This window comes from Pituophis catenifer, unplaced genomic scaffold (assembly GCF_029215685.1).
Source record: "Pituophis catenifer annectens isolate HBS135680 unplaced genomic scaffold, rPitCat1.0.hap2 SCAF_3, whole genome shotgun sequence".
Lineage (NCBI taxonomy): Eukaryota > Metazoa > Chordata > Lepidosauria > Squamata > Colubridae > Pituophis > Pituophis catenifer.
The window spans coordinates 57,938,991-57,964,099 of record NW_027256883.1 but is presented as its reverse complement, the minus strand read 5'-3'; the positions used below and the strand labels follow the sequence as shown (position 1 = coordinate 57,964,099).

General features: G+C 37.5%; 1 protein-coding gene and 1 pseudogene across 1 annotated transcript in view; both read right to left on the bottom strand.

Moving 5' to 3' along the window:
- Positions 1–25,109, bottom strand: part of DOK6 (docking protein 6) — a 184,778-nt gene that overhangs the window by 58,764 nt on the left and 100,905 nt on the right. The window contains exon 3 of the mRNA XM_070942417.1: positions 16,071–16,185. Coding sequence (XP_070798518.1) covers positions 16,071–16,185 — 115 coding nt within the window. The remainder of the gene's footprint in view (positions 1–16,070; positions 16,186–25,109) is intronic.
- Positions 12,344–12,437, bottom strand: LOC139316063 (U6 spliceosomal RNA; annotated as a pseudogene).

The window sequence follows — 25,109 nt, the reverse complement described above, 5'->3', positions numbered from 1 at the left end:
GGAGATTTTGGGACATCATTCAAGAGACTCAAATCCTTTCTCACATTGTTAAAATAATTTAATCTGCATAATGTGCTTTATGGATAATTTCTCATAAACAAAATGAGCACTAACTGTATCATCACAATAATTCCTTTATCCACTTACTGATTACTGTATTTCCATACAAATTATTTTCTTTCTTTTCTCCTTTTGCTTGCTATTGCTCTTTTTAATGATTAACGAATAAATTACCTGGGACAAGTTTATGGTAATATTGAGGACATGAATCTCGAGGCCACTTTACTTCCTTTCCTTCACCAAAAGCATTGGTGCTGAAGTCCCCTGCTCCAAAGGCCAGAGAGACTCCAATACTAGCTTTGCAATGAAGCTCCAAGAGAGTCACTGCAGGTCAATGGGATGATAAACCTATCAGAAGAATCCATAGATTGTCCCAAAAGGCCATTTTCATGTATATATTCATGTATAGTATTCATACAGTTTCATCCAGCCATTTCCTGTATAATGTTGCCAATTATTGCCATGGCTTTACAAATAACATAAATATTTGACCACTTAGACCTAAGAATGGAGTTTATGGCTTAGAAGGGATCTACACAAATGTGTGGCTCCCCAATCTCCTGTAACATTGTTCCCAGTGCCTTGGCCATACTTTCCTACACTTGTTGCTACTTAAATGTGGGACCCACTCTCCTCATCTCCAGTGCAGTACCTAATACTCCTCTTTCTGTATCATGTTCAACTTCTGCTGTATCTCTATATGTGAGTTGCTGTGCTCAGACATTCAGGCCCTGGTCCTCTCACATCTGCAATGCACTCTGTGTGAGGTGACCCTTGAAGAGTATTTGGAAGCTATAAGTGGCACAATACAGCCATGCAAACAGTTCTTGGGGGGCCTGGGGGCCCATGTCACACCGCTGTTGCACAAGCTGCACTTGTTGCTGGTTTGCTTCCAGGTCGAACTCAAGGTATTGGTTATTACTTTAAAGCCATTTATGGCATTGGTCCAGGTTACCCAAGGAATCTCATCGTAATGGGATTACCTACTCCATCTGCATTGATAGAATGGGAAATTTGCAGATCCCATCAGTCACTGAATTCTAGCTGGCAGCATCCAGAAGAAAAGCTTTTTCTGCTGTGCCTCCCACTCTCTGGAAGATTATGCCCCTCAAGGTGAGATCTGCATCCATCCTGTTGGCCTTCTGAAAGTGCCTAAAAATCTGGGTCTGCCAATTGGCTTAGAGCCCCGATGGGGGTGTGTCATACTGGAGATGATTAATGGACTGATATAAGACTATACCTCCACTTTATCTTAAAAAGCAGTAGTGGTGCAGTGATTAAAATGCAGTATCGCAGGCTAATCCTGCTGACTGCTGATTGCCAGCAGTTTGATCCTGACCGGCTCAAGGTTGACTCTGCCTTCCATCCTTCTGAGGTTGGTAAAATGAGGAAATTGTTGGGAGGCAATATGCTGACTCTTTAAACTGTTTAAAGAGGGCTATAAATAAGCGGTATATAAGGCTAAGTGCTATTGCTATCTTGCTTCTTTTGTTACCATCTTTCTTAATTTTACGTCAATGTTAATATTTATTATTTTAACAGTTTAATGTTTATCTTGTTGCTTTTTGTTGGTTGCAAGTCACCTAGAGTCACCTCTAGGTGAGATGGATGGCATGTAAATTTAATCAATAAAAATAATATATAACTCAGCTTAAAGATTTCAATATGCAGGGGCATTTCTTTAGGCCCAATGAAGCCAATTTCCTCTATTTAATCAAGTCAAAGCTCACTACCATGAATATAACTATTCACTCTCAGTTAAGGATAACTGTTAAAGTGCAATGTCTAAAACTCTTATGAAGCAGTTTTAAGTTATACTTTCTTCTGGAATTTGAATTGAGATCCTTCTAAGAAAGAATAAAAAAATGTATTTCAGTATTTTGCACCAACCAGAATTGTCACCATGTAAAAGAATAAAGTCACATATTGTAGGAAAGCCCCCTCCCTAGAATAAAATATTCTTTATTCTTAATATTAAAAAGAAACAGAATAGAATATTTTCCCTAAAGAAGAACAGGAAAGACATCTTCTTAAAGTCAGAAAGCAGACCCAGTCTTCCTGCTATAGGAGAGCAGCCTCAAGCAGAAATGCAAAGAGGCTAGTCTTTAGAAATGGATATTTTATATCCATTCAGAAAGCTGGCCCACTCTATTCATAAGCAAAGAGCAAAGAGCAGCCAGAAACTCCAAATAAGCAACACAGTAGGCAAGGAGCAGAAACTGACAAAATTAGCTCAGACAAAGAAAACACCTAGGATTTGCATTTTTTTTTTGCCTGTAGAACCAGCCATGATCCCTACATGACCAATAGGAATCTGGCAACAGCAGCAGTGAAATGCACTTACCTTCGCTACTGGTTTGGGAATTTGAATGCCCTTGCACGCGCATCTTCTGCACATGCACAGAGCCTTCTGCGCATGCACAGAGGGTCAAAGACAGGATATAATGACGTCCCGGCGGGTGGGTGGAGCCTCCTGCTGCTGGTGCTATCAGTTCACACGAGCCGGATAGATCCGGCCGGATTTCACCGCTGGGCAACAGCCTTTAAAATATTAAAGGAATATTCTTGCACAGGAAACGGCATCTCTATCACAAAGCCCCAAATAATGTATAAAAACCCACCTACTCTCAACACCATTTTGTCAGCCACCCAAGAAACATGCTGCTGTCACTAGTTTCTGGATGCCAAATAAACAGAGACTTCCTTTCCTGCAGTTTGCCTCCGTTTTATTTCCAGTATCTTTCTCCCAGCTTGGAACTGGGCCTTATACTTTTTTGGGCATAGAAGTGACATTGCCATGGACAAGAAAACTGTGACCCTTAGATGTTATCAAGGAAAGGGGTTCTGGGAATTTCTACTCCTGATCTTTATGAAGTTTACCAAAAGTTCTTTTTATTTGTGTTTGTGGTACGCAATGGGGATGATGTTTGATGTCTTTGTCCGCTTCTGCCGCTGACAACACAAACTGAGATCTTGAAGGAGGCAGAACGATGGGATTGTGGACTTGCAACATTATTTGTAAAGGCTTCATAAGAAGCTACGTACTTGAAGGAAGAAGAGAGGTTCAGCAAAGGCTCTGGAGACTGCGGCTGCATAGTTGATGAAAATCTAAATTCAGGAAATCTAAATTCAGGAAATCTAAATTCTACTTTCTTCTTCTTGAATCTCTTGTAATCAATACCTTCTCAGTGCAGTCAGAAATCAATACTCTCACAATATGCTCTAGACAATCAAATCTTCTGTTCCCCAATTAGGAAGCCTTAGTAACCAAGGTTAGCTACAGCTCAAGATAAATCGTCTTTCATACTCTTTAAATTATTAAGTTTTCAGGTTAATATTTTTGCCCTTTTAAAAATACAGTCTTAGAAAACTGAGGGTACTATTTCAGGTTTCAGCCACAAACATGGTTACTGAGAGATTTATCAGTTTTACTTCAAGGCTGAAGAGTTAACAATGAAGCAAAGGACTTTAAGAAAAGAAAAAGGCTTGGCTGAAAAGTTTGCTTTGAAATACTAGTGCAAAATAGTTGTCTAAAATTGTTCCAAATTTCAGAAAGCCATGTCAAGGTTGTCAGCCAGTTCAAAGATCAGATGCCCAAGAGTAGAATCTACACACGAATTGAAGATCAGATGTAGTTTGCAGCAAACCTAATTCAGAGCTTTTTCTTAAGTAAGGCAGTAGGTAGCTATCACTGGTCATGAGGAGTCCTTGGTGCTCTCTTGAGCTTGCTTGTTTTTTTTTTACAGATGTTTCATTACCCAAACTACTGTAGATAACATCATTGGTGCTAGTTACCTAGTCTGCTAAATGAAATGTCTGCAAGAAAACAAGCAAGCTCAGAGGGCACCAAGGACCCTTCATGTTAACCCTGAGCTACAAATATTCTCCTTTATTAGTATCATTAGCCAGAAAGTTTACTCTTTTGCTTAATGAGGAACCTAAGAAAATTTCAATGTTTTGCTGTCTTCACTTCTCTTGTCTGATGGGGAAGCTAGGAGGTGTTATGTCATCCTCGCCTGACTTTTCCAGTTGCTCAGATGATAACTGTGTTTGTTCAACCTGGTAGAATTCCCGGCTTTGTGCTGTGGCTGACATTCCACAGACTCAACTGGAGCAGCTTTTTCAGGGCCAGATTTAGTTTCAGAAACTGAGTCTTGAACCTGGGCCATGACACTAAGGCAGGGGTGTCAAACTTAAGGCCCTAGGGCCGGATCCGGCCCATGGAGTGCTTAGATCTGGCCCACGGGCCTGCCCTGGAAACAACAAAGGTCCGGCCTTCAGTGCCTCTGCCAGAAAAAACAAGGCTTGCCAGGACCGCGTGCAGCCCCCCCTCCCCCCCGAGCTCAATTTTTTGCTGGCAGAGGGTTACAGGATGCTGTCCCAGCCGAAAATGAAGGTCAGGAGCCCATTTTCACTGGCAGAGCACTCGGGCCACCAGAGGCGCCCCTCGACACAAATGACATCATGCTGGCCATGCCTACCCTGGCCCCCTAATGCAGCCCTTAATGAAATCGATTTTGACACCCCTGCACTAAGGAGTTTAGCTGCATATCTGGCTGCAACAGAAAAGAAACTTGCAATATTCTGGTCTTTATCATCTTCAGCTGAATAACGTTCTTTCATTTAAACCTAGTTATTATTGTCATCTTATATATCACCTTATAAAATCTTTCCCTGGATTCAGTATAAAATTGGCTTTTGACAATTTCTTTGGATACGGATGAATATAAATCTGACCTTGGATAAGCCTGTATACAACAAACCTTCCACATTAGAGCTTTATTGGGATGCAATTACGTATTTTTTTTTTTAAAAAAAGCATAAGATTACATTAAAATCTGAAACCAAAATATAACACGAATACAATGTATATGAATCCCAATGGATATTTTACCAATATTGCACAATGTATTTACATCTACATGGCCTCACTGATTTAAAAATGACAATGCTTAGATAATTATTTTCATCCAAAATACTATTTTGCCAAGAAGTGAGCATATTAGAAAAAAACGGGAAAACAGCAATTGACAGTTTCTTGCATGTTTTTGGAAAGCAGGTTAGCTCTTTGAAGAAATTTGTAAAAGTATGATCCATAGAATTGTGTCACATGACAACCACAACTTCAAGACTCCTCTGAGAATAATACACATTTAGAGACAACAGACAAAAATGACATAAATTTATATATGGAATTTAAGCTATTGACAGATGATATATGAGTTTCTGGGTTTGGAGAGATTTCAGTGAATAACATGGTAATTTACTGCATCTAACCTGAAATACCAGATCTATTTTTCATTTTCTGTTTTCTGTCACTGTTTGGTCTCACTTGCATTTGGCTATTTATGTTGTATTTGCAGTACAGGCAGCTGTAAATAGATTAATCATTTGGGGACTTTTTCTGAGATTCAGCATCCTTTACTGGCTGAAAGTCTGCTAAAATGACTGGAATACTTAATTCTAATACACAGTACAATAACTTATCTAACAGTGAGCTCTTGCGCTGAAGGCAATATAGTCAAAATAATGCTACTGAGAAACGGGAGAGAGTTATTAGCATGCCTAGGAGATTGCAGGTATAACTTTAAAAGAAAAGCACAATACATATTTCCAATAGGATATCTTGCTATGAAAAGACAGGAAGGGAAAAAGGGAGTGAAAAATAAAATGGAGTGCTATAAGGCCTAAATGGTCACAACCAGATTAGAAGCATTACATATTGTAATGTAATAATAATAAAAAGCTTTGCCTTTTTTTTTTCGTAGGGTTCACTTTATATTTAAGCCTTACCATTCAGAAAAAGAATGTGAAAAAAACAACAACCCAGCAGCTAGATTCACATATGCACAAAATAGGAAAAATGAAAGTATACCTATAGACGAAAAGGTAATAAAGAAAATAATAGAATGTGCCGAATTGGACAGGTTAACAATGGTACTTAAAGATAAAGAGGGATCTGAGTATTACTCAACATGGGACTTATTGTACAAATGGTTAGATAACAGGTACAGAGATTAGTAACTTAATAACGAAAGACGATCAGCAAAATAGAAATAGATACAGTTATATAGATATATATAAGAATAGATATTGTAAGTAACAGTACTAGTGGATTGTACGGGATTATAGATTAAAACATATAGACAAAGGTATAGAATGTTATGGCACAACTATGAAAATAATGGATATAACAATGATGTATAATATTATGTAATTAAAAGAAACTATATTGTATGACTACGAGAATAATGGTTATATTCAGGGTGTATAATACTATTTGTACTTAAAAAGGACTTGATCCAGTTCAACTAGGAATAAAATGCAAATTAACCATGTCTCCAGAAAGTCCCATTAATTGTAAAAGAAAGTAAGCAAGCAAAACAAACCCTCCCGAAATAATTAGGAAAAAAATCATGGCTTTAAAAAATAACGGACAAAATAGAGAAATTAATTAAATGGGTATGTTGAGATGTGATGTGATCTCATGTGATCTTCATGTGATCTCAGGAAAAATGGAATTTTAGAACAATGCAATATAAAACCCACCAAATTAATATACTGTATCCAAAGACAGACCCCAAGACAGAATATATTGAATGAAATGGCTTATGTAAAAATACTTTACAGTTTTGAATCACTGCTCAAACTTTCAGCAGGTTCTGATATATAAAAACTGTTCAAGTTATGCATTTATAATAAGCCTTTTAAAAGTTAATATATTATATCACTATCGCTGTTTTTGAAAGCTTCTATAAGAGGAAATCAACAATATTGTGCTCCTTCTTAGTAACTATTCATTGAACAAATCAAGTGTGAGGGGAGATCATGCCAAAATCCTTTGCACTGTTCCTAATTTTATGAAATAACAAAAGAGTGTTAATGAGACAGTTGAACAGAGTGAAGACAACACAAGACACAACACATACGTATTCTGAATTTCTGTGTACCATTTTCATTGCATGATTTGCCATTTGCTAATTCTTTAAACCCAGCATTTTTAAAAATATTATAATCAAGCGGACCAATAGTTTCACTATAATGTTAACAAATATTGGCAAATATTGTGAAATGTTGGTAGTCTGCTCTTTTAAAGGTCAACAATGAAATCTGAGCAGCCACAGGGTTTGAGACCATTATAGATTTTAGTCAAAGTGATGGGTAAAAGTTGACTTTGCTGAGAAATAGGATGACTCCTCATTTTTAAAAATAGATTCAACTAATCGTATTTGAAATTCACTTGACCAACATCCAGCTGCCAAAGAGTACTCTAATTAATAAAGTGGGATAACTAACATGAAAAAATATACTCCTACCAGATGTGATACATTCATTTGCAATATCTGCAAGATGTATTGAAATCACCTCCCTCTTTTTAAAATTTGAGCTTAAGTAAAATATCTCTACTTGTTTTCTGCATCATCTATGAAACATCAGTTGCCATTAATGTAGTATAGCTTTAATTTCTTTGGGCACTGCCATCCTGAATATGTATTTCATAGAAAAGACAGGATAGAATTGTAAAGCACCCTAAAGAATTAAAACAATAATAAAACCCTTATGAAATTAGTTCCAGGACAAGGAATCTGTGACTCTTCAGAAGTTGTTGAATTACAATTTTTGATCACTGACTATTCAAGATAGTCAGGAGCATGTCATACCTAATAAAGTCCAATAAGCTACATTTTTTAAAAAAAATATCTAATTTTTCCCAAATAAGCTTGGTTTAAGTTAAGCTGAATTGGCCTGAGTTTGTATTTTTATGGGGACCTCCAGGGGATTTCTGGGCTGTATGCCAGACTGGGAAGAAAAGAAAAGATATGCATACAAACAAACAACATTTTGGAAGAAAGCAATTAGAAAACATTACCTGAGTACTATTAAGAAAATTGTATGTCATCATGATTTCAGCTCAAGGCTTCTTTTAAATGTAATATAAATAAAACATTCCAAACTTAGTCAATGTTATGAATTATGCTCATAATCATATTATTTGTAAAATTTGGGTTTCACAGTTCATCAGCAATGTTTTTTTAAATATTTATATTTTTTTTGTATTATAAAACAATGCTGATCTGCTAGTCTCTGTTTGGTTATTTCTCATTCTGGATATTATTTCCAAAACTGGTGTTTTTTCCAGATACCCTCTTCTCACTGAACTCGATTTGTAATAGCGAATCATTATTTTATTTTTGGTTTCATTCTTATTGTATTTGTAATGGGTAAGGAACTTTTCTTCCGGTAGACTTGCAGCTGCTAGCTCTGGTTGTTCAGTCAACAGTCTGGAGTCTTGTGGCTCCCTTGTCACTAGATGTTCAGGAACTCCAACACCTAGCATGGTCCATGGTAATATCAAACTGGCCCTGTGAGAGAAAAATTCCCTCACAGTTGCTGTGCCTATTAAAGGCTTTTGGCTTAGACAATTAAATAAGCCAATCACCCAGTGGCTCCTGGCTCTGAATCTCCCGGGCTTTTTTATGCCCTCCCTTAACTGCCACTGTGACAGTATAAAAGGAGATGCTTGCCAGCAGACATTGTGTGACTCTTCGGGATCAGAGGCAGAGCTGAAGTCACTAAAGCCTCTTCCTTCTGAGGAAGAAAAGCCGAACTCCAATCGCATAGAGCGATTGAACCAGAGAGCTGACAGAAAGAGAATGACATCTAATATTCTTTTTGAATAGACCTTGTTTTATTTAAATAAAAACAGTTTAGTGTAAACTGCTTGTGAGGCTCATTTGTTCTAGTAGATTGTAAAAGAGATAAGGTTACGGTCCATCGAGGCCCCCTCCATCACAGGCCTGACTGACAGGTCAGTGTGTTTACAAATTATGTCTCACCATATGTTTATGGACAAGATACTTTTCATCTGGCTTCTCCTCCACCTCCAGTATGGTTGAACTTCTGGCATAGATCTCATCTTCCTCAGAGCATGCAAACCCCACAATCATGTTGATGTCACTGGGGTATTATTATTAATGTTGGTTGCATAGTCAGATTTTTTAGACTTGTTTTATCATTTTATCCATCTGACTTCTTCCCAAGTAGATAGGCAGATGTTGTTATTTGGTGATGATGATGAAAAATTTCTGTATTCCGTGAAAGTAATGCAATCTGGCCTAGGTCAGCATTATTCAGGTCTGCCTAGCTAGTGTACTTTCTAGTGTATTTTCAGTAATTCCCTTGTATTCTTATACAAATATTCCTGTCTAGATATTTACACTCAAAGTTCTGGATTTTAATGCATACATGACCTTATTTCACATTTAATGTCATTCCTTTTTTGTTTTTGTCTGGCGTACTCCTTTTGGATATGTAGTACTCTTCAATGTTTGCATTCTTCATGAATTTCATTATTTCATTCTACCAGGTATCTGTGAAACCTACACATTCATATTTGTCTTCTTGTATTAAAATGTCTATATTTTTCTCTTTTTGCTGTCCATATTTTGTGCATTTGTAATAAGTCCTTGGGTCATGTAATTTGACCTCTGGTTTCCTGCATTTTTTACCTAACTTTGCATTCTCCATATCCTGCATATGACTACTTGTTCCATTCTCAATACTTGGCATTTAATTATTTGTGGGCCTTCTTTTGCCCCATCCTCTGGCTCAGGTTTATAAACCACCTTCCAAATACATAAAGTACCTCCCAGCTCTTGTGAGAAAATTATCTTTTGTCAGAATCCCTCTTTCTGGAAAGTATCCCTATGAATGAATTTAAATTGCCCTTGTTGGCATTACTTGGGTAGCCAATTTTTAACTATCTTTTCTCTTTTCTTGGCCACTTCTCTGATATGAAGGAGCAAAAATTAAAAAAACAAAACCTCACCGCTTCCTATGCTCCCAGTTCTCCCGATCTGGTAGTGATGGTGGCAGGTGGTTCAGAGAACCAGTAGCAAAAATCCCTGCCCCCCCCCATGCCCAGTTGAGCTGTGTAATCATCAGAAACTTTTTTATTATTATTTTTAAAAGCATTTTTTCTACAACCTCTTTGGCCAAAAAAATGCTTTTAAAAGTAAAAAAAAACCCCATCTCTGATGATCCCGAAGCTGAGCTGGGATCGTCAGAGGCTTTTAAAAGCATTTTTTCTACAACCTCTTTGGCTGGTGAGGTTGTAGAAAAAATGCTTTTAAAAGCCTCTGATAATCCCAGCTGAGTTGCCTGATCGTCAAAGGTTTTAAAAGCATTTTTTTTAACAACCTCTTTGGCCGAAACAGTTGTAGAAAAAATGTTTTTAAAAGAAAAAAAAGCCTCTGGCGATCAGGCAACTCAGCTGGGATCGTCAGAGGCTTTTAAAAGCATTTTTTAAAACAACCTCTTTGGCCAAAGAGATTGTAGAAAAAATGGTTTTAAAAGTTAAAAAAAAAGTTGGCCACGCCCACCCAGTCACATTACCCCCCACCAAGCCACGCCCATAGAACCAGTAGTAACAGATTTTACATTTCAACACTGCCTAATTGTTGTCCTTCTCCCTTGTGATATATTCAAGACTACATTTGGCTGTATCGTTTGTTCTCACATGGATCAGTAGGATAGATATTTCTTAATGAGCTTAAAGAGTCTTCGGATTCTTTCTGTCACATCCCAGATGTGTGTCTAGCGAGAGCAAGTTATTTCTCTTGATAAACTATTTAGCCAAAAATGGCTTTTTTAGTGCCTGTCAGAAGGGAAACTCATCACCACCCACTCTTCTATTTTTGGGGGGCAAATGGAATTTTATTTAAATGCTTTTTATCCTGCTGCAAATGCCAAGTGGCCTATCTATCTTTATTCTGGTGAGTATTCATCCACACATATACACACTTTACATTTCTAAGCCAAATAGTTAACTCTTAGAAGGCATGAGAAAGAAGAAAAATGTTTTAGAAAAAAGCAGTCAATGATCCAAACTGGGTTAGTATCATAAAATAGTGTACATTGTCAGGTAAGCCAAATCTCTCTCCATAGTTCCTTTGTTTTGGAAAATTAACTCATGGATCAAAGCTAAGTCTTTTTAATTTTAATTTTATTTATTCATTTATTATTTTTCTTTAAACATACCTGCATCAACATGTATGATAGTTGCAACCATTCATTTAGTGACCGCTTGAAGTTACAATGGCACTGAAAAAATGACTTATGACCAGTTTTGACATTTATGACTGTTGCAGCAGCCCCATGGTCACGCGATTAAAATTTGGGCGCTGGGCTACTAGCATGTATTTATGACAGTTGCACTGTCCCAGGGTCAGTTGATCATCATTTGTAACCTTTCCAAATGACTTCTAACAAGCAAAATCAATGGGGGAGGGGGAAACCAGATTCGTTTAACGATCACATAATTCACTCAACAAGTGCAGTGATTCGCTTAACAACTGTGGCAAAGAAGGTTGTAAAATGGGACAAAACTCATTTAACAACTGACTTGCTTATCAACAGAAATGTTGGGCTTAACGGTGGCTGTAAGTAGAAGGCTTTCTTATCTGCAATTTTTTTTTTTTTGCATTGCGTAAAAATTCTATCACAAATAAATGGAGGGATATAAATGGAATGAATGAATGAATGAATGAATGAATGAATGAATGAATGAATGAATCAAACAATTTCACCATTCTCAGTTTATATGAAGAAGATGCAAGGATTATGTAACATTGTTATATTTCTTTCTGACAGTCTTTTTATTTGGAATTTGTTAGATCCAAGACTCTACCAAAACTCACTTATTCTTGTTTGATTGTGTGACAATATTAACAGTATAGAAAACAAATGGTTTTTCTATGTCAAAGACAGTTCAATATAAATATAACAATGCTATAGATGCATTTTATACCCTGTATGCTTCCATGCACTGTATACCCTGTTATTTCATATTTTACTGGCATAATACAAAGATGTAGCTATGGAAATTTTAGAATACCAATAAGCCCAAAGGTAATTTGGTTAATGAAACGTTGCTGTTGTGGCCCATCAGCGGCCTGTGCAGACTGTAGCTGATTCTGACAATGAGGACGCTGGTGTGGTGCTGCACCAGCAGCCTGTGCAGCTGGCGCTTGAGTCAGACAATGAGGAGGCTGGAGAAGATGTGGTGCCAGAGGCAGGGATTCAGCCAAGGCCTTCAGAATCTCCAGAAGCTCCTTTAGGTGAAGAGGACGAAGAGGAGGAGCCTCTTCTCAATGCACGGGCGCGCAGAGCTGGCAAAAGGCAGGAGTGGCTCCTCAGACTCCTCGAGAGTAAGGTTTGGAGCTTAGCCTATTTAAGGAGGAACGCCGACTGAAACAATTTGTAGGGAACAACTTTTTTTTTTTAAACTATGGAACGCTTCACGAATTTGCGCAGGGGCCATGCTAATCTTCTCTGTATCGTTCCAATTTTAGTATATGTGCTGCCAAAGCGATCACATGTAGGGAACAACTTTAGTTCACTCTCCTTCGCATCTGGATTCTCTGTAAATTGCTTCTGGGCTTTCTGCCAACCATAGTAAGATTGTGATTACTTTATCTTTGGTTTCTTGTAGGCTGTTAAGAAAGTTTATTAACAGCCTTTGTTTGAAAAAGACTGAGTTATTTTAGTAAATTGAGTTTGGTACAGACTTTGTGTGTGCTGCGTTCTTTGGGGTCCGTAGCTGGGGCAGAACAATTGCATGCTTTAATCCTTATTATGTTAAGTCCCAAAGCCCTTAGCTCCAACTCTTAGTCTGAGATAGTTTTTGCTACTACCTCCTATGTTTCAAAGGGTGCCTCATTGAGCATCCAATCCCTAACCTTGAAGTGTATTTTGGTTTCTTAATTGCTACATTACTAGCAATTAAAGAGTTAAAATGCAAAAAATATTCTATAATGCCACTTCTTAACCAAATAACATATTCACATTTGGCTAGAGGATTCAGTTCTTACCCTTTCTCCTTGCGAAATAATTATTGATTATAACCAATCTCTTAAATGATAAATGAAATTAAACTTTAAAGAGAAAAAAGAAAAAAAATGCATATAAATGTTTTTATACACTTGGCTTTTATTTATTAGGTTAACATTTTGACATCCAGTGTTTAAGACAAATTCACAATGTTATTCAGCTCATGAGAAAAAAATAACTGGCGACTTATGTATAAAAACTATAGTTTGTAAAAGAAAAATACCAAAACCAGAAGGTGGTAGTCTGTTTTAAAAAGATATGCATTAAAGAGTTTGAAATTAATATTACTGTTTATAAAACTGTAGGAAATAGATTCTAGAGAACAAACAATATTTTTGGAACTCAGAACCCAGAAATTTATAGTAAGGATATAATAATAATAAAAAAAATAGCCAAATTTATTTTATTTATTGTATTTCTTTAAATAATTAGTGTTATTATTTACTTAGACAGTATATGACACGGTTTTGCTTACTGTCTTAATGATGAAGATATATAACTGATGCGTCTAACATAAAGCCAAATACTCTTTAAATAAATACAAAAGGTCTATAGTAGGGTCTAATTATTAACTATGACAACTGCAGCGCTATGAATAATATATTCATAGTTGTGCATATTCTACAACTTGAAAATATGATGATTATTTGTTCTTTACATATTTTCTATGATGCATGGCATCATTTCTTTTTATTTCCTTTTCTTCTTGGCTAATTATGAAGCCACTTTATGAAATCATATGGAAATATCAAACTGTTTAAGATCAATTTGCTGATTAAGCTTGGCTCTAAATTAAAAAAAAAACATGGAATTGATGATGGTTGGCAAGATCCTTAAGGCAGAAAGAAACCAATCACTTGATTCGGCCTTCAAATACTCATTACTGTATTTTGGACTTTAAATTGGTTCTAATTTAAGGATCTAAATCCTTTCTTTTCTTTTTCTTTTTTGGTGTTCCACTACAATTTCATACAATTTTCTCAGTTATACCTCTATATTTCATTTGAACCACAATATGCTTTTGTGACACTACATTTCTCACTGTCTCTTGAAGCTTGTCTGCAGTTTAACATTCTTAGAGTCTTGAAACCCTTGGCATTAATAAGACATTTATATATGGAGTAGAGCCATGTAAAGCATTAAAAGAGGTGAATTTTAAATCATGTTAATGCAAGCTAAGGACTCTTCCTTGAAATATAAGCAAGCTATATCTTTTGGAAGACTGGCAAAGCTATTTCCAAAGCCATATCCAGCTGTCTAAATATGAGTGTGCACACACAACTGGCAGTACCTGCACAGAATGATATAATGATGGGGCCTTGAGTATATTCAGGGAGCCATTTCTTGGCTGTGCTAGTGATTATGGGGTATATTTCTCAACTGCCGTATGTTTTCAATTTTGTATTGTAATTGAGTTTATTTGTTTTTGTTTTTTAGCCTCTCAGAGTCACTTGTTGAGATGGGGGACCATAAAAATTGAATAAATAAAATGAAAAGTGGAGATTCCACAAGGGGGAGCAGTGAGGCAGACACTTTTGTGAATGATCTTTAGCTATTGATGATAGTAAAATTAGGATTTATGGAGACTCCTAATGCTGGGAGAACAAACATACAGGTAAAATCCTATCCAAAATATGTAATGCAATGAATATGAATAGGTAAGGAATTTGAGTTATAGTAAATAGCTGAGTAGTTGCAAAAATTCAGCTGCTGTGAAAAATACACCAAAATACTATTGGTGTATTTCATACCAGTAGCATGTATATATTCTATAATGCATCACTGGCTAGATAATTCAATATAATTTTGTTCACCACATTTCAAAATAAAATAAACATAAGGAAACATTATATGGGTAATCAGTATATGAGATGGGAGCTAAAAGCTTTATTCCCAACATTTCATTTAACACACAAGTCACTGGACTGAATTCTGGTCCATACATCTTAAAGCTGCAGAGGTTGAGAAACTCTGCTTTACTCTAATGGGTTTTCAAATAAATGAAAACCTTGTGCTGAGGTACAACATTAGGCGGATGCTAGGTTTTGATATCTATCCTTTTGATTAGTGCCACTGCACTATATATTTTGCTTTTCAATGTTCCACAATTGTTAACCTTTTTTCTTTGCTGTACACTGCTTACTGGCAGCATAGACATGTGAGAAATAGAGTTCTACAACATAAACACTTTAAATGAGCCTAAATGATAACAGATTTAGATCCTTAAAAAGCCAGTACAATTTCACATAGTGCATAATAAAACAATGCTATTTGTGTCCTCAAAATATGGTGACAGCCACCAGCTTAGTTTTAGAATTAATGAAGGAGAAGGGAATCAATAGTTGGACATCATGCTGGGAAACATGCTTTTGATTCTATGGGAGAACAAAAGGAGTTCTGATTAAGGACCAAAAGAGGAGAGAGCTATTACTACTATCCATAGGCCTCTGCTGGTCCATTAGAAACATATCCATCCATTGGGAAGAGGGAGGGAGAGGGAGAAGGAGGGAGGGAGGGAAAGAGAGGGAGAGAAATTTAAGAGTCTATTATAGTATAATTTATTTCCAATGCATACTGTGATTTTAAAAATAGAAAATTTATTCCAATGAGAAATGTTTTAAGTTTTTTCCTCATGAATCATATGACTTTGTTTGTAATATTGGAAAACTAAATTAGCCACAAATAAAATTAAACTGAAGGTGAATTTAACCTGGAATTAGAACAGTTCTTTCTAAACTCCTCTTACACGCATGGGATTTTTAATATTCTAGCAAGTGCCTGTAACAAGCTTAGCAACCAACAAAAATGCACATCAATGCTTCTCTTATAGCTTCCCTGAGGCAATGTTTATTCAGCTCTAAAATTTGCACTGGAAACTGGAAAGGGACCTTTTGTCCACCTAGGGGTACAAACTAACAAAAATGATAAGTAATAAATAAGAACAGAAGTTTTTTTAAAAATACAGAAAGGGGGAGATATACCACCACATCATGCAACAAACAAACAAACAGCTATTGCACATTCCTATTAAGATGAACAATGTATCTTAATCCATATGAAGTACTGTTTCATAAGTAGCAAAATTTACTTAAGTTAAAGATACGGTAATAACTGCTTACCTGACTCACAGGCAAATGTTTTTGATGTCTTATCATGAAAGATAATTGCTACTGCATGCTTCTTGGTTTCTCGAGGCAGTCTGGTTATGTTTTTGATGTTGTGTAACTCTGTTACCTTAAAATTAAGGGATACAGAACATAGTCTTGTTTATAAATAGCAGGATAAAGAAATAATACCCCCTCTATTTTCATTATAATATTTTCCATCCATTAGAGTAGACTTAATTCAGTGGTGGGTTGCCCCCGGTTTGCACCGGTTCTATAGAACCGGTAGTAAAACTGGTGGGAGGCTCCGCCCACTGACCCTGACATCATCAAAATGCTTCTGCGCTTGCACAGAAGAGTGTGAGAGAAGTGAGCGCGTGTGCGTGGTACCGTTGCGAACCGGTAGTAAAAGTAAGTAGAACCCACCCCTGACTTAATTGTAAAGTAACAGTGTATCACTGTAGGAGTGTACAACTCACTTGCTCTAGCCTATGCAATTACTTATTTTTTATAAGAAAATTTTTGGAAATAAAACAGATATCCCTATCAATTTTCGCAGCCTTGATTTGGAAATTGTTCACAGTATAAAGTGTTTGTCAAAATTTCTAAAGTGGCAAATTTGTTGTGGAAGCAACACCAAATAGCTTCTGTATTCTGAAAATCTACAGAAAAATAAAGAGAGCATATCTTTCTGTTATCCATCACACAAATTAACATGACACAGAGATTGGCTTTTTTTGCTTTAAAGAGAATTGCTTGTTCTATTGACAGCCAAGCTTGACTCAAAGTACACAAATTTAACTTTCATCTTGAGCATTTCAATATCAGCCATTCTACTAATTCCCACAAAGTTTTTCTCCATCTGCTGAAGAAATAGGCTATCAATATATAATAATAACTTGCAGGGACAGGCAAATAGAACTGGAAACATATTTTTCATTTATAGTTACAAAAGATGGAGAGACTAATACAACAATCAACATATGTTCAATAATTTGATTAAGGAATCATTCCAAAATGCGGGTGTTTAGCTGCTATTATTATTATTTATTCCACTTTTTTAAAGTATAACTCAAGGCAGTGTACATACCTAATACTTTAGCCTCCTATTCACTGTATAGTGGATTAGCATGAGCCAAAAGCATGTTGAAATAGTTTTCTTTAATGCTTCCCACTCAGTACAGATAGTCCTCATTTAACAATGCTAATTGGAACCAGAATATTCATCACTAAATGAATGAAATGGTTACTAGATAGAATATCACATGACTGCACTGCTAAATGACAGCAGTTGTGGTAGTCCCGGTTGCAACTATTAGAATAACTTTTAACATATAAATTTATTGTCACTTTTAATGTACCCTAATCGGCATACATTAAAATGAAATTTCAATGCATACAACTCTCAAAGGGTGACCACATTGTTAGGTGAAGGCCACATGCTTCTTTTTTCTTGCTGGGCTTGCCTCTACTTCAACTCCCAGTCTGACTATCTCCCCCCACCTCAGGGTGCTGCCTTGGCCAGGTGAAGGAGGAAGAAGAGGAGGAAGAAGATGGGGATGGTATCTGGGATAGGCAAGGGTACGCAGCAGTGGTAAGGCAGTCAAAAGGACAGATTTGTGGAGAGATAGGCAAGAGGAATTGAAGCACATGCTGCAATCCTAAATGTGAGAAGGCTTGCAAATGCTAAAAATTTGATCACAGGGACAGCAACTGTAACTTTAAAGACTTTAAGGACTATTGGAACTTTGAATGGTCACTGAATGAATGGTCATTAAGGGAAGACTACCTGTTTCTTGAAACAGACATTTCAACAATGAAAGCCTTTTTACTTAAAATTGAACTTAATAGGATTCATTTTTTATATAGAATTGCTCATTTTGTTCATGTAATATAATAAAAATAATTTTAATGTATTTTACACAGAGAAGAGCCGAAACCAATGGCCCATTCATTGTGGACTATCACATCCCCCCAAGGACCTGGAAGGCATAGCCAAACTATAGAAATTCTGCCATTATAACAGACATCAAGATTCTTGTTGCTCAAGATTCTGTTGTCTGGAACAAGAAAACATACTTGCAAAGGAGCAAGCTGATTTTATAAAAGACAGCTCCACCATTTATCAGTGCCTAATTACTTCACATCTCATCAAAAAATAATCCTCCTGAACACAAACTTTGTTTATGCTGCCTTCACAGACTTCAAAGCAGCTTTTGATTCTATATCCCAACTTAAACTATGGGAAAAAAGAGGAAGTCTCCTTGATTTACTGATGCTTACTTCATCTAATATGTATGCTTTATGAAGGGACCTTAGTCAAAATAAGATGAATCTTCCAGGACCATCTTACCACTATAATTGAAACTGAGAAATGTGTCAAGCAAGGTTGCATATTAGCCCCAGTCCTATTCAACTTCTATATCAATTCCCTGGTAGCTTAACACAAACTTTCACTCTCCAAAAGTGGCTAGAAGACACATCTTTGTTGCAGTCTAGGCGGACAATGCAGCAATACTTTCAAGAATACTTACAAGCCTTAAAAGAACACTGAGAGCTCTAACACAGCATTTCAAAGAAGAAAGACCAGCTACACCTCAATTATCAGAAAACTAAAATCATGGCATATGCCAAAAGCCCAAAAGCCATCCCTAGAGCATAGATGTCTACAAGACTAAGTAAGTCTCCTATTTCAAATACCCAGGAGTATACTGCTAACAGTAGGAAACCCATGGGGACTACATTACTGAAAATATACAGAGAAGCTCATCTGCCATCCTTAATAGCCAAATTATTTAATTCGTTTTATTATATTTTAAATTTTGTATTTATATGTTTTATTCTATGGCTGTTCACCGCCCTGAATCCTTCGGGAGTAGGGCGGTATATAAATTCAATAAAATAAAAATAAAAATAAAATAAATTCATTAAGACAAGAGGTATCGACTAACACCTAAAGCACTCAAATTATTCCGATCAATAGCACAACTTTGTTATGATGTCCATCTTTAATTTTGCACCATTAGAATTTGTTCAGATCCTAGGCTAGAATGTGGATGACATACTCAACCATAAGCTTTTTTTGCCCTCAGCTCTTCTGATGGAATTAATTATGGGAAATGATTTTCAGATCACATGTAAAAAGATAGTGGCAACTTAAAATTTGATCCATGGGTTTCCCTGCAAGTTTTCTACTCAGCATGGGATATGATCAGGGCAAAGCACTCATTAAACCATGTGTAGCAGATAGGGTGCCACTTGGATCTAACTAGATCCTCAACCTAGGGGTGAAATGCTACTGGTTTGAACCAGTTCGGGCAAACCAGTAGCGGACATTGGGGCTGGTTTGCTGAACCAGTAGCAACTGCTAGCTGGCCACACCCCCGAACTGGTCTGCAGCCCTTCCATGCTTGCCTGGCTTCCGCGCTGCCTTCTCGGCATCCCCGTGGCCAGCTTGTGAAGGCAAGCAAGCGGAAGGCCGCGTGAAAGGCAGGCAAGCATGGCAGAGCTTCAGGGAAGGGAGCTAGCAGCCTAGTCCCTTCCCCGCAGCCCTGCCATGCTTGCCTGCCTTCCATGCTGCATTCCCAGTGGCCCGCTTGCCTTCCGAGATCAGTTTCACTTTCGTTTCATGGCGGGACAAGGAAGAAAGTGAACGCTGGCGGCGCGGTGGTGCTCCGGGAGGGCAGGTGGATGTCCCGGGCTCTGTATATGTCTCGGGGCAGCGCAGCGATGGTGTCTCCCCCAAGAGCTGCCTGCCAACCCACTGGCTAGGCCGGACACTGACCTCGGAAGGCAAGTGGGCGTGGGGGACTGCCGGGAACACAGTGTGGAAGGCAGGCACGCATGGCAGGGCTGTGGGGAATGGAGTAGGCTGCTAGCTCCCTTCCCCGCAGCCCTGCCATGCTTGCCTGCTTTCCAGGCAGTCCCCCACGCCTGCTTGCCTTCCGAGGCTGGCATCCAGCCTGGCCTGGCCTGGCCAGTGGGTGGTCAGGCGGCCCTTGGTGGAGACAACACTGCTGCACTGCCCCGGGACATCCGCCTGCCCCCCTGAAGCACCATCGTGGCAGTGCTGTTCGCTTTCTTCCTTCTCTCGCTGTGAAATGAAAGTGAACGGTGGCAGTGGTGCTCCAGGAGGGCAGGTGGACATCTGCAGCCAGGTGGGGGGGGGCAGTGGGTTGTTCCAGGAAGGGCCTGGCATTCCCTCAGCTGCAAACGCTGAGATTTGAGGTCTATAAATCATGTTAAAGAGGGAGCTATTGATGGTTGCGTGGAAGGAAAATGAACTGAGTGTGGGACGGAGAGAGTGTGGGCTGGCCCTGGCTGTGGCCAACTGCATCATCCTGCTGTGGCCCACCTAGGAAGTCTTGGCTCCGTTTGCAGCGCTGATGGAGGCTCGGGGGTTCAGGTGAGGAGCTAGTGCACATCCCAACCCTAAGGTGTTGGTGACAAGTGAAAAGACACTAATTTCCCAATCGCTCTGGGATTTGAACCCCCCCCCCAAGTAAATGTGACAGGTGACAGGGAGTCCTGTGCAAGTTCTAAGAAAGCTCTCTCCATCCCATGCCAGATGGCGGAAGGAAACTCAAAGCGTTGGGGGTTTCAGAAGGGCAGAACATGCTTCAGAATGTGCAGCTCCTGGCTCTAACAGTGAGTGACATGAGTGATGTCAAGTTGGCCATGCCCACCCAGTCACATGACCACCAAACTACGCCCACATATCCGGTAGCAAAATTTTTTAGATTTCACCACTGCCTCAATCTTTATTGCTAGTGAATTGAACAGGTATTCTGCCTCCCCTATGTTATGACCTAGGCCCAAGTAGTTATTACCAGACACAATCAGTCTTAAACAAACATATTTTATTAGAACAGCTGAGAATTACTTCATTCTCAGCTTAGTCCAAATTAAGTCCAAAACAAATTAACAAATAAACAGTCCTTCGGCCTTATCACCAACCTTTGTCTTATTTGGCACCCTGCCAAAGGCTTTTCTTGGCAAAAGTTCAGAAGCAAGAGACACTGACAAGAAACAAATGTAGCAATGTTACTTTCCTACAAAGATCCCAAGAGCCATTGCTGCTCTTTTAAGCCTTCTGGGAGGGGCCAATCATCTCCTGGCCTTACTCCAGAGATGTCCTTTTTCCTTTAGCTGCTCTTGCCTTCTGGCAGCTCTTCGCATTCATGCACTAGGAACAAGCTCCTCCTGTTCCTCTGCCTCTCTGCTATCTGCCTCTTGAGGCTCCAGAGTCTGTGCATCATTCCCAGATGGCCCTGGCCCCATCTCTGCCTCCAATGCAGAGCTCTTGTCCAGGCCTTCCCCTGACTCCAGGACTGGCCCATTGTCCTCCCCAGCCTCCTCACTATCTGACTCCGCTGCCAGCTCCACAGGCAGCTGGCGGACCACAACACCCTAGGACATACGTAACTAAACTCGAAGTACCCAACTACTATTGGCATGATTTCAGATTCGCTCCTCAACTCTCCTTGAAGGTTGATACAGGAAGATTCCCTATTTGGAGATAAAATGCAACTGACTCTGAACATACAGAAAGCACATGATTCTCCATTGTCTGTATTGCAGAGTCATTTGTACTAGCCTCATTTCATCACTATTGCATAAATACCCACCCAAGTAATAGCAAGGTAATTCTCTACCTTGCTGCTGCTTTCAGGTATTAACGTGTAATATTACTAAGTTCTATGCAGCAGTCCATCATATGATGACCTGTGTCATAAATTAGTCTTAATGAGTATCTAAATTCATCATGCATGTCATACTAGGGTACAGTACAGTGTGTAGTGTGATAGACATATTCTGCCCAACTTTTATGCTCCCTCTATACCCATCTAATCCTCCTACTTCTCCTTTTAGATTTATTTTATGCTTTTATTTTTTATCTATATTTTCTATTTTACAATTGTGATTATTTTTAGACAGATATATTTTCTATGGTTTTCAGCACTGTACACCACACTTTTTATGCTTGTCTTTGTAATAAATATATGACTAGATTGTGATATGGACAAGTCACACAAGGACTTCAGACTATTATATACCTAGAATAGTTCTACATACCCCAACACTGTTATTATACATTTTGCTATTTGTTGGACATAAAGCTGCTTCTGGGCTTAAATTACTATCATTATAATGTCTAGTCAGTTTGACAGCACTAGTCTCCATTATAAACAATCATTATTTTCACAGCACTAAAGCAGGCAACTCTTAGTTTGGAGGCAATCTACTTTACCGGATATGTGTATTATTGCTTAAATCCATTTGCTAGAATTGTGGGTATACAAGGTTTCCAGGCTACGAACCCTTGCATTCATCAACCTTTGCAACAAATATTTAAATAAATACCAAATATATTTAAGTTATCTTTATTTTTTTCAGGTCTACGCTGATACTCAACGTACTACGGAATCACAGGTATGAATCTATTTTTTCTTTTTCTTTTTTGCAAGTCTACAGCTTGCACAGAACCAGTTTATGTTTATTCTAGCTCCTTCTGAAGTGACCAAATAACTAGGTATCTCTTGGGAATTCACGAACTTGCAGAAATTCACCGAGTTGTGAATTAAAATCTTTATTTACCTACCTTTATCCCAATCCCCAAATCCTAAGAGGCTGTTCTTTTCTATTACAAGATAAGAGAACTTCAAGTGTTTTTTTTTTTTTTAAGCAAATGAATAGATCTAGAATTGACAGATCCATGTTCAGGGCTATGTATTAGTAAACCAGAACACAAAAGCTTTTTAGAACAGCAAGAATGTGAAATAAAGGAAAGATACACAAATACTAGGGCATTGGAAGTGCCATGTTCAAGGCATTAATCTCACACTGGAGGACATGGTGAAAGAGACAGATTTATGGTTTTATACAGAAAAGAAATGCTGTTAAGGTGTTAGAGGCATAGATTGATGGGGGATAAATCCCTCTTATAAAAATCATTTTGTTTTCCTGGAAAGTAGAAATGCAAAGATTCCTGGTATAAAAACAATGCTGGTTACATTGTTTGTGAATTTCAAAGAAAAGCTATTATATCACTATTTCTGAAAATGCCAAGGTCAGGAAGAAAATAAGATTATATACAGAAAAAGGTTCTGAATTATAAAAATTGTCAGCAGGTAAATAGTATCAAAAAAGGTTTCCTGGAACTCTTGTATTTTTTTCTGAAATAAGTTGTTTTGTCCCACGTTACTCAAAAGAGTCTAGGACCTTCTCCTTTTAATTTTGAGTCTTCCTAACTCCTTCCTGAAGACATGTCTTCATCAACCTTTTTAGTGAAATTCTTTGCTACTGTACCATACAAGATATGTGAACATAGCTAACAATTCAAATTCTTGTCAGCAACTATTTAATGAGAATTAAATATATATTAGTCATGCTCCAAATTTGAAAGGAATAATGAATTCATGCACAACTCTTTCACATTTGGATGAGCATGGCAATATCACCAGAGTCGGCATGACAAGGAGTTATAAGTTTACAAAGAAAAATATCTTTTGAAGACTTCAGGACATGGCAGACAGTATTTTACAATAACAAAATGGATAGGTCCATTTTGGAAGTATTGGAGGATTGTAGTAGCAAAATGATTGTTTTAATAAGATGCTCATGTTGCTCTTTAATATGGGAAAAAATCGAATCAATGAAAATCAATCACACAATTTGTGGATATTCTAGGAATGGTGGATTTCCAATGCTAATATATGAAGTCAACAATGGTCAATGGTATCCGATGCATTCTTGAGCTGGTAAATGAAATGCTGACTATCAACATATGAAGTATCTTCTATTCTGGTTTTTCACTAATTCCTATGAAAGACCTTTATAGCTGCTCAAATAAGATATTTATTTAGGATGGATAGGTTAATTAGGTTAGTCAGGTAACAGCCTACATCCTTGTCTCATTCATTCACTGACATGAAGTCAATTTGTTTCAATACATTTCATCCAGATTCCAGCTTTCTGCCCTGTGTACAGGTTTTCAGATGAGGACAATGGGACGTTCTGGGGTTCCCATTATTGTAAGGGCATCCAGCTTTACATGGGCCATAGAAATGAGAGCCTTTCTATAATCAATGAAGTATATATTGAGCCTGTTCTTTGCCATTAAATTGATATTTTAGGAATTTTTACTTGTGATCCCATATGAATGTGCCACATCTCTTATTGTCTCTCCTGGTAAACTGTAATTGAATGGATGCTAACCTATTCTTACCATATGATTTCATTGCATAAATCTTATTTCTATTAAAGTTGTAAACATGATTCACTAACACTTGCTCATGTAGATTTCCATTCTTGAGAAAAACATGCTACAAAAAGTACAAGGTTAAATAAGACCAGAATGCTCTCTCCTAAACAGAGAATATTGTTCCAAATCAGTAGTACTATTCCTGGCCCACTGGGACAAACTATATGCTTAACCAAGTTTCTTGGTTTATTAGTCTATAATTTCTTATGAAAGCTGAACCAAAAGAATTTACTACAAAAATAAGTTTAAAACTAGGATCAAATGTGTTTGCAATCCTAGAGAGAAAAATACTTTTAATTAAGCTAGAAATCATGGGAAACGGGGGTTTAATAACTGTGAAAATCACTTATACTGGTCATTAATAACAGATCCAAGAAATCTAGGATTAGAAACACTACAATTAAACCAAGCTATGTTATCACTGTACATGAAGTCATACTTTGCTATCTAATCCTAAACCTATCACTGAGTAATTTTCTGTGTTAATTGTCTTATCAATTTTAAACCATTTAAGTAAGTTAAAAGCTATTATAATATATGAATCTATAAATTAATTATGTAGTACATGAAAGGGTAGTTTTTTTTTTCTTTCATTCAGACTCTGATCTCTTTTAATCCTTTTAGTTGCCTTTATATTTGTTTCTAGCTCCACAACATATAATGTGATAAAATTCTTTAAAGTCATTAAAATATTTTTAAATGGTTGTTATCATAGTTTTCTATTAGGGATCAACAAAAGCCACAATCTTACTTCAGATTAACTCAGAAATTTCTGAAATCTTCTGAAAATA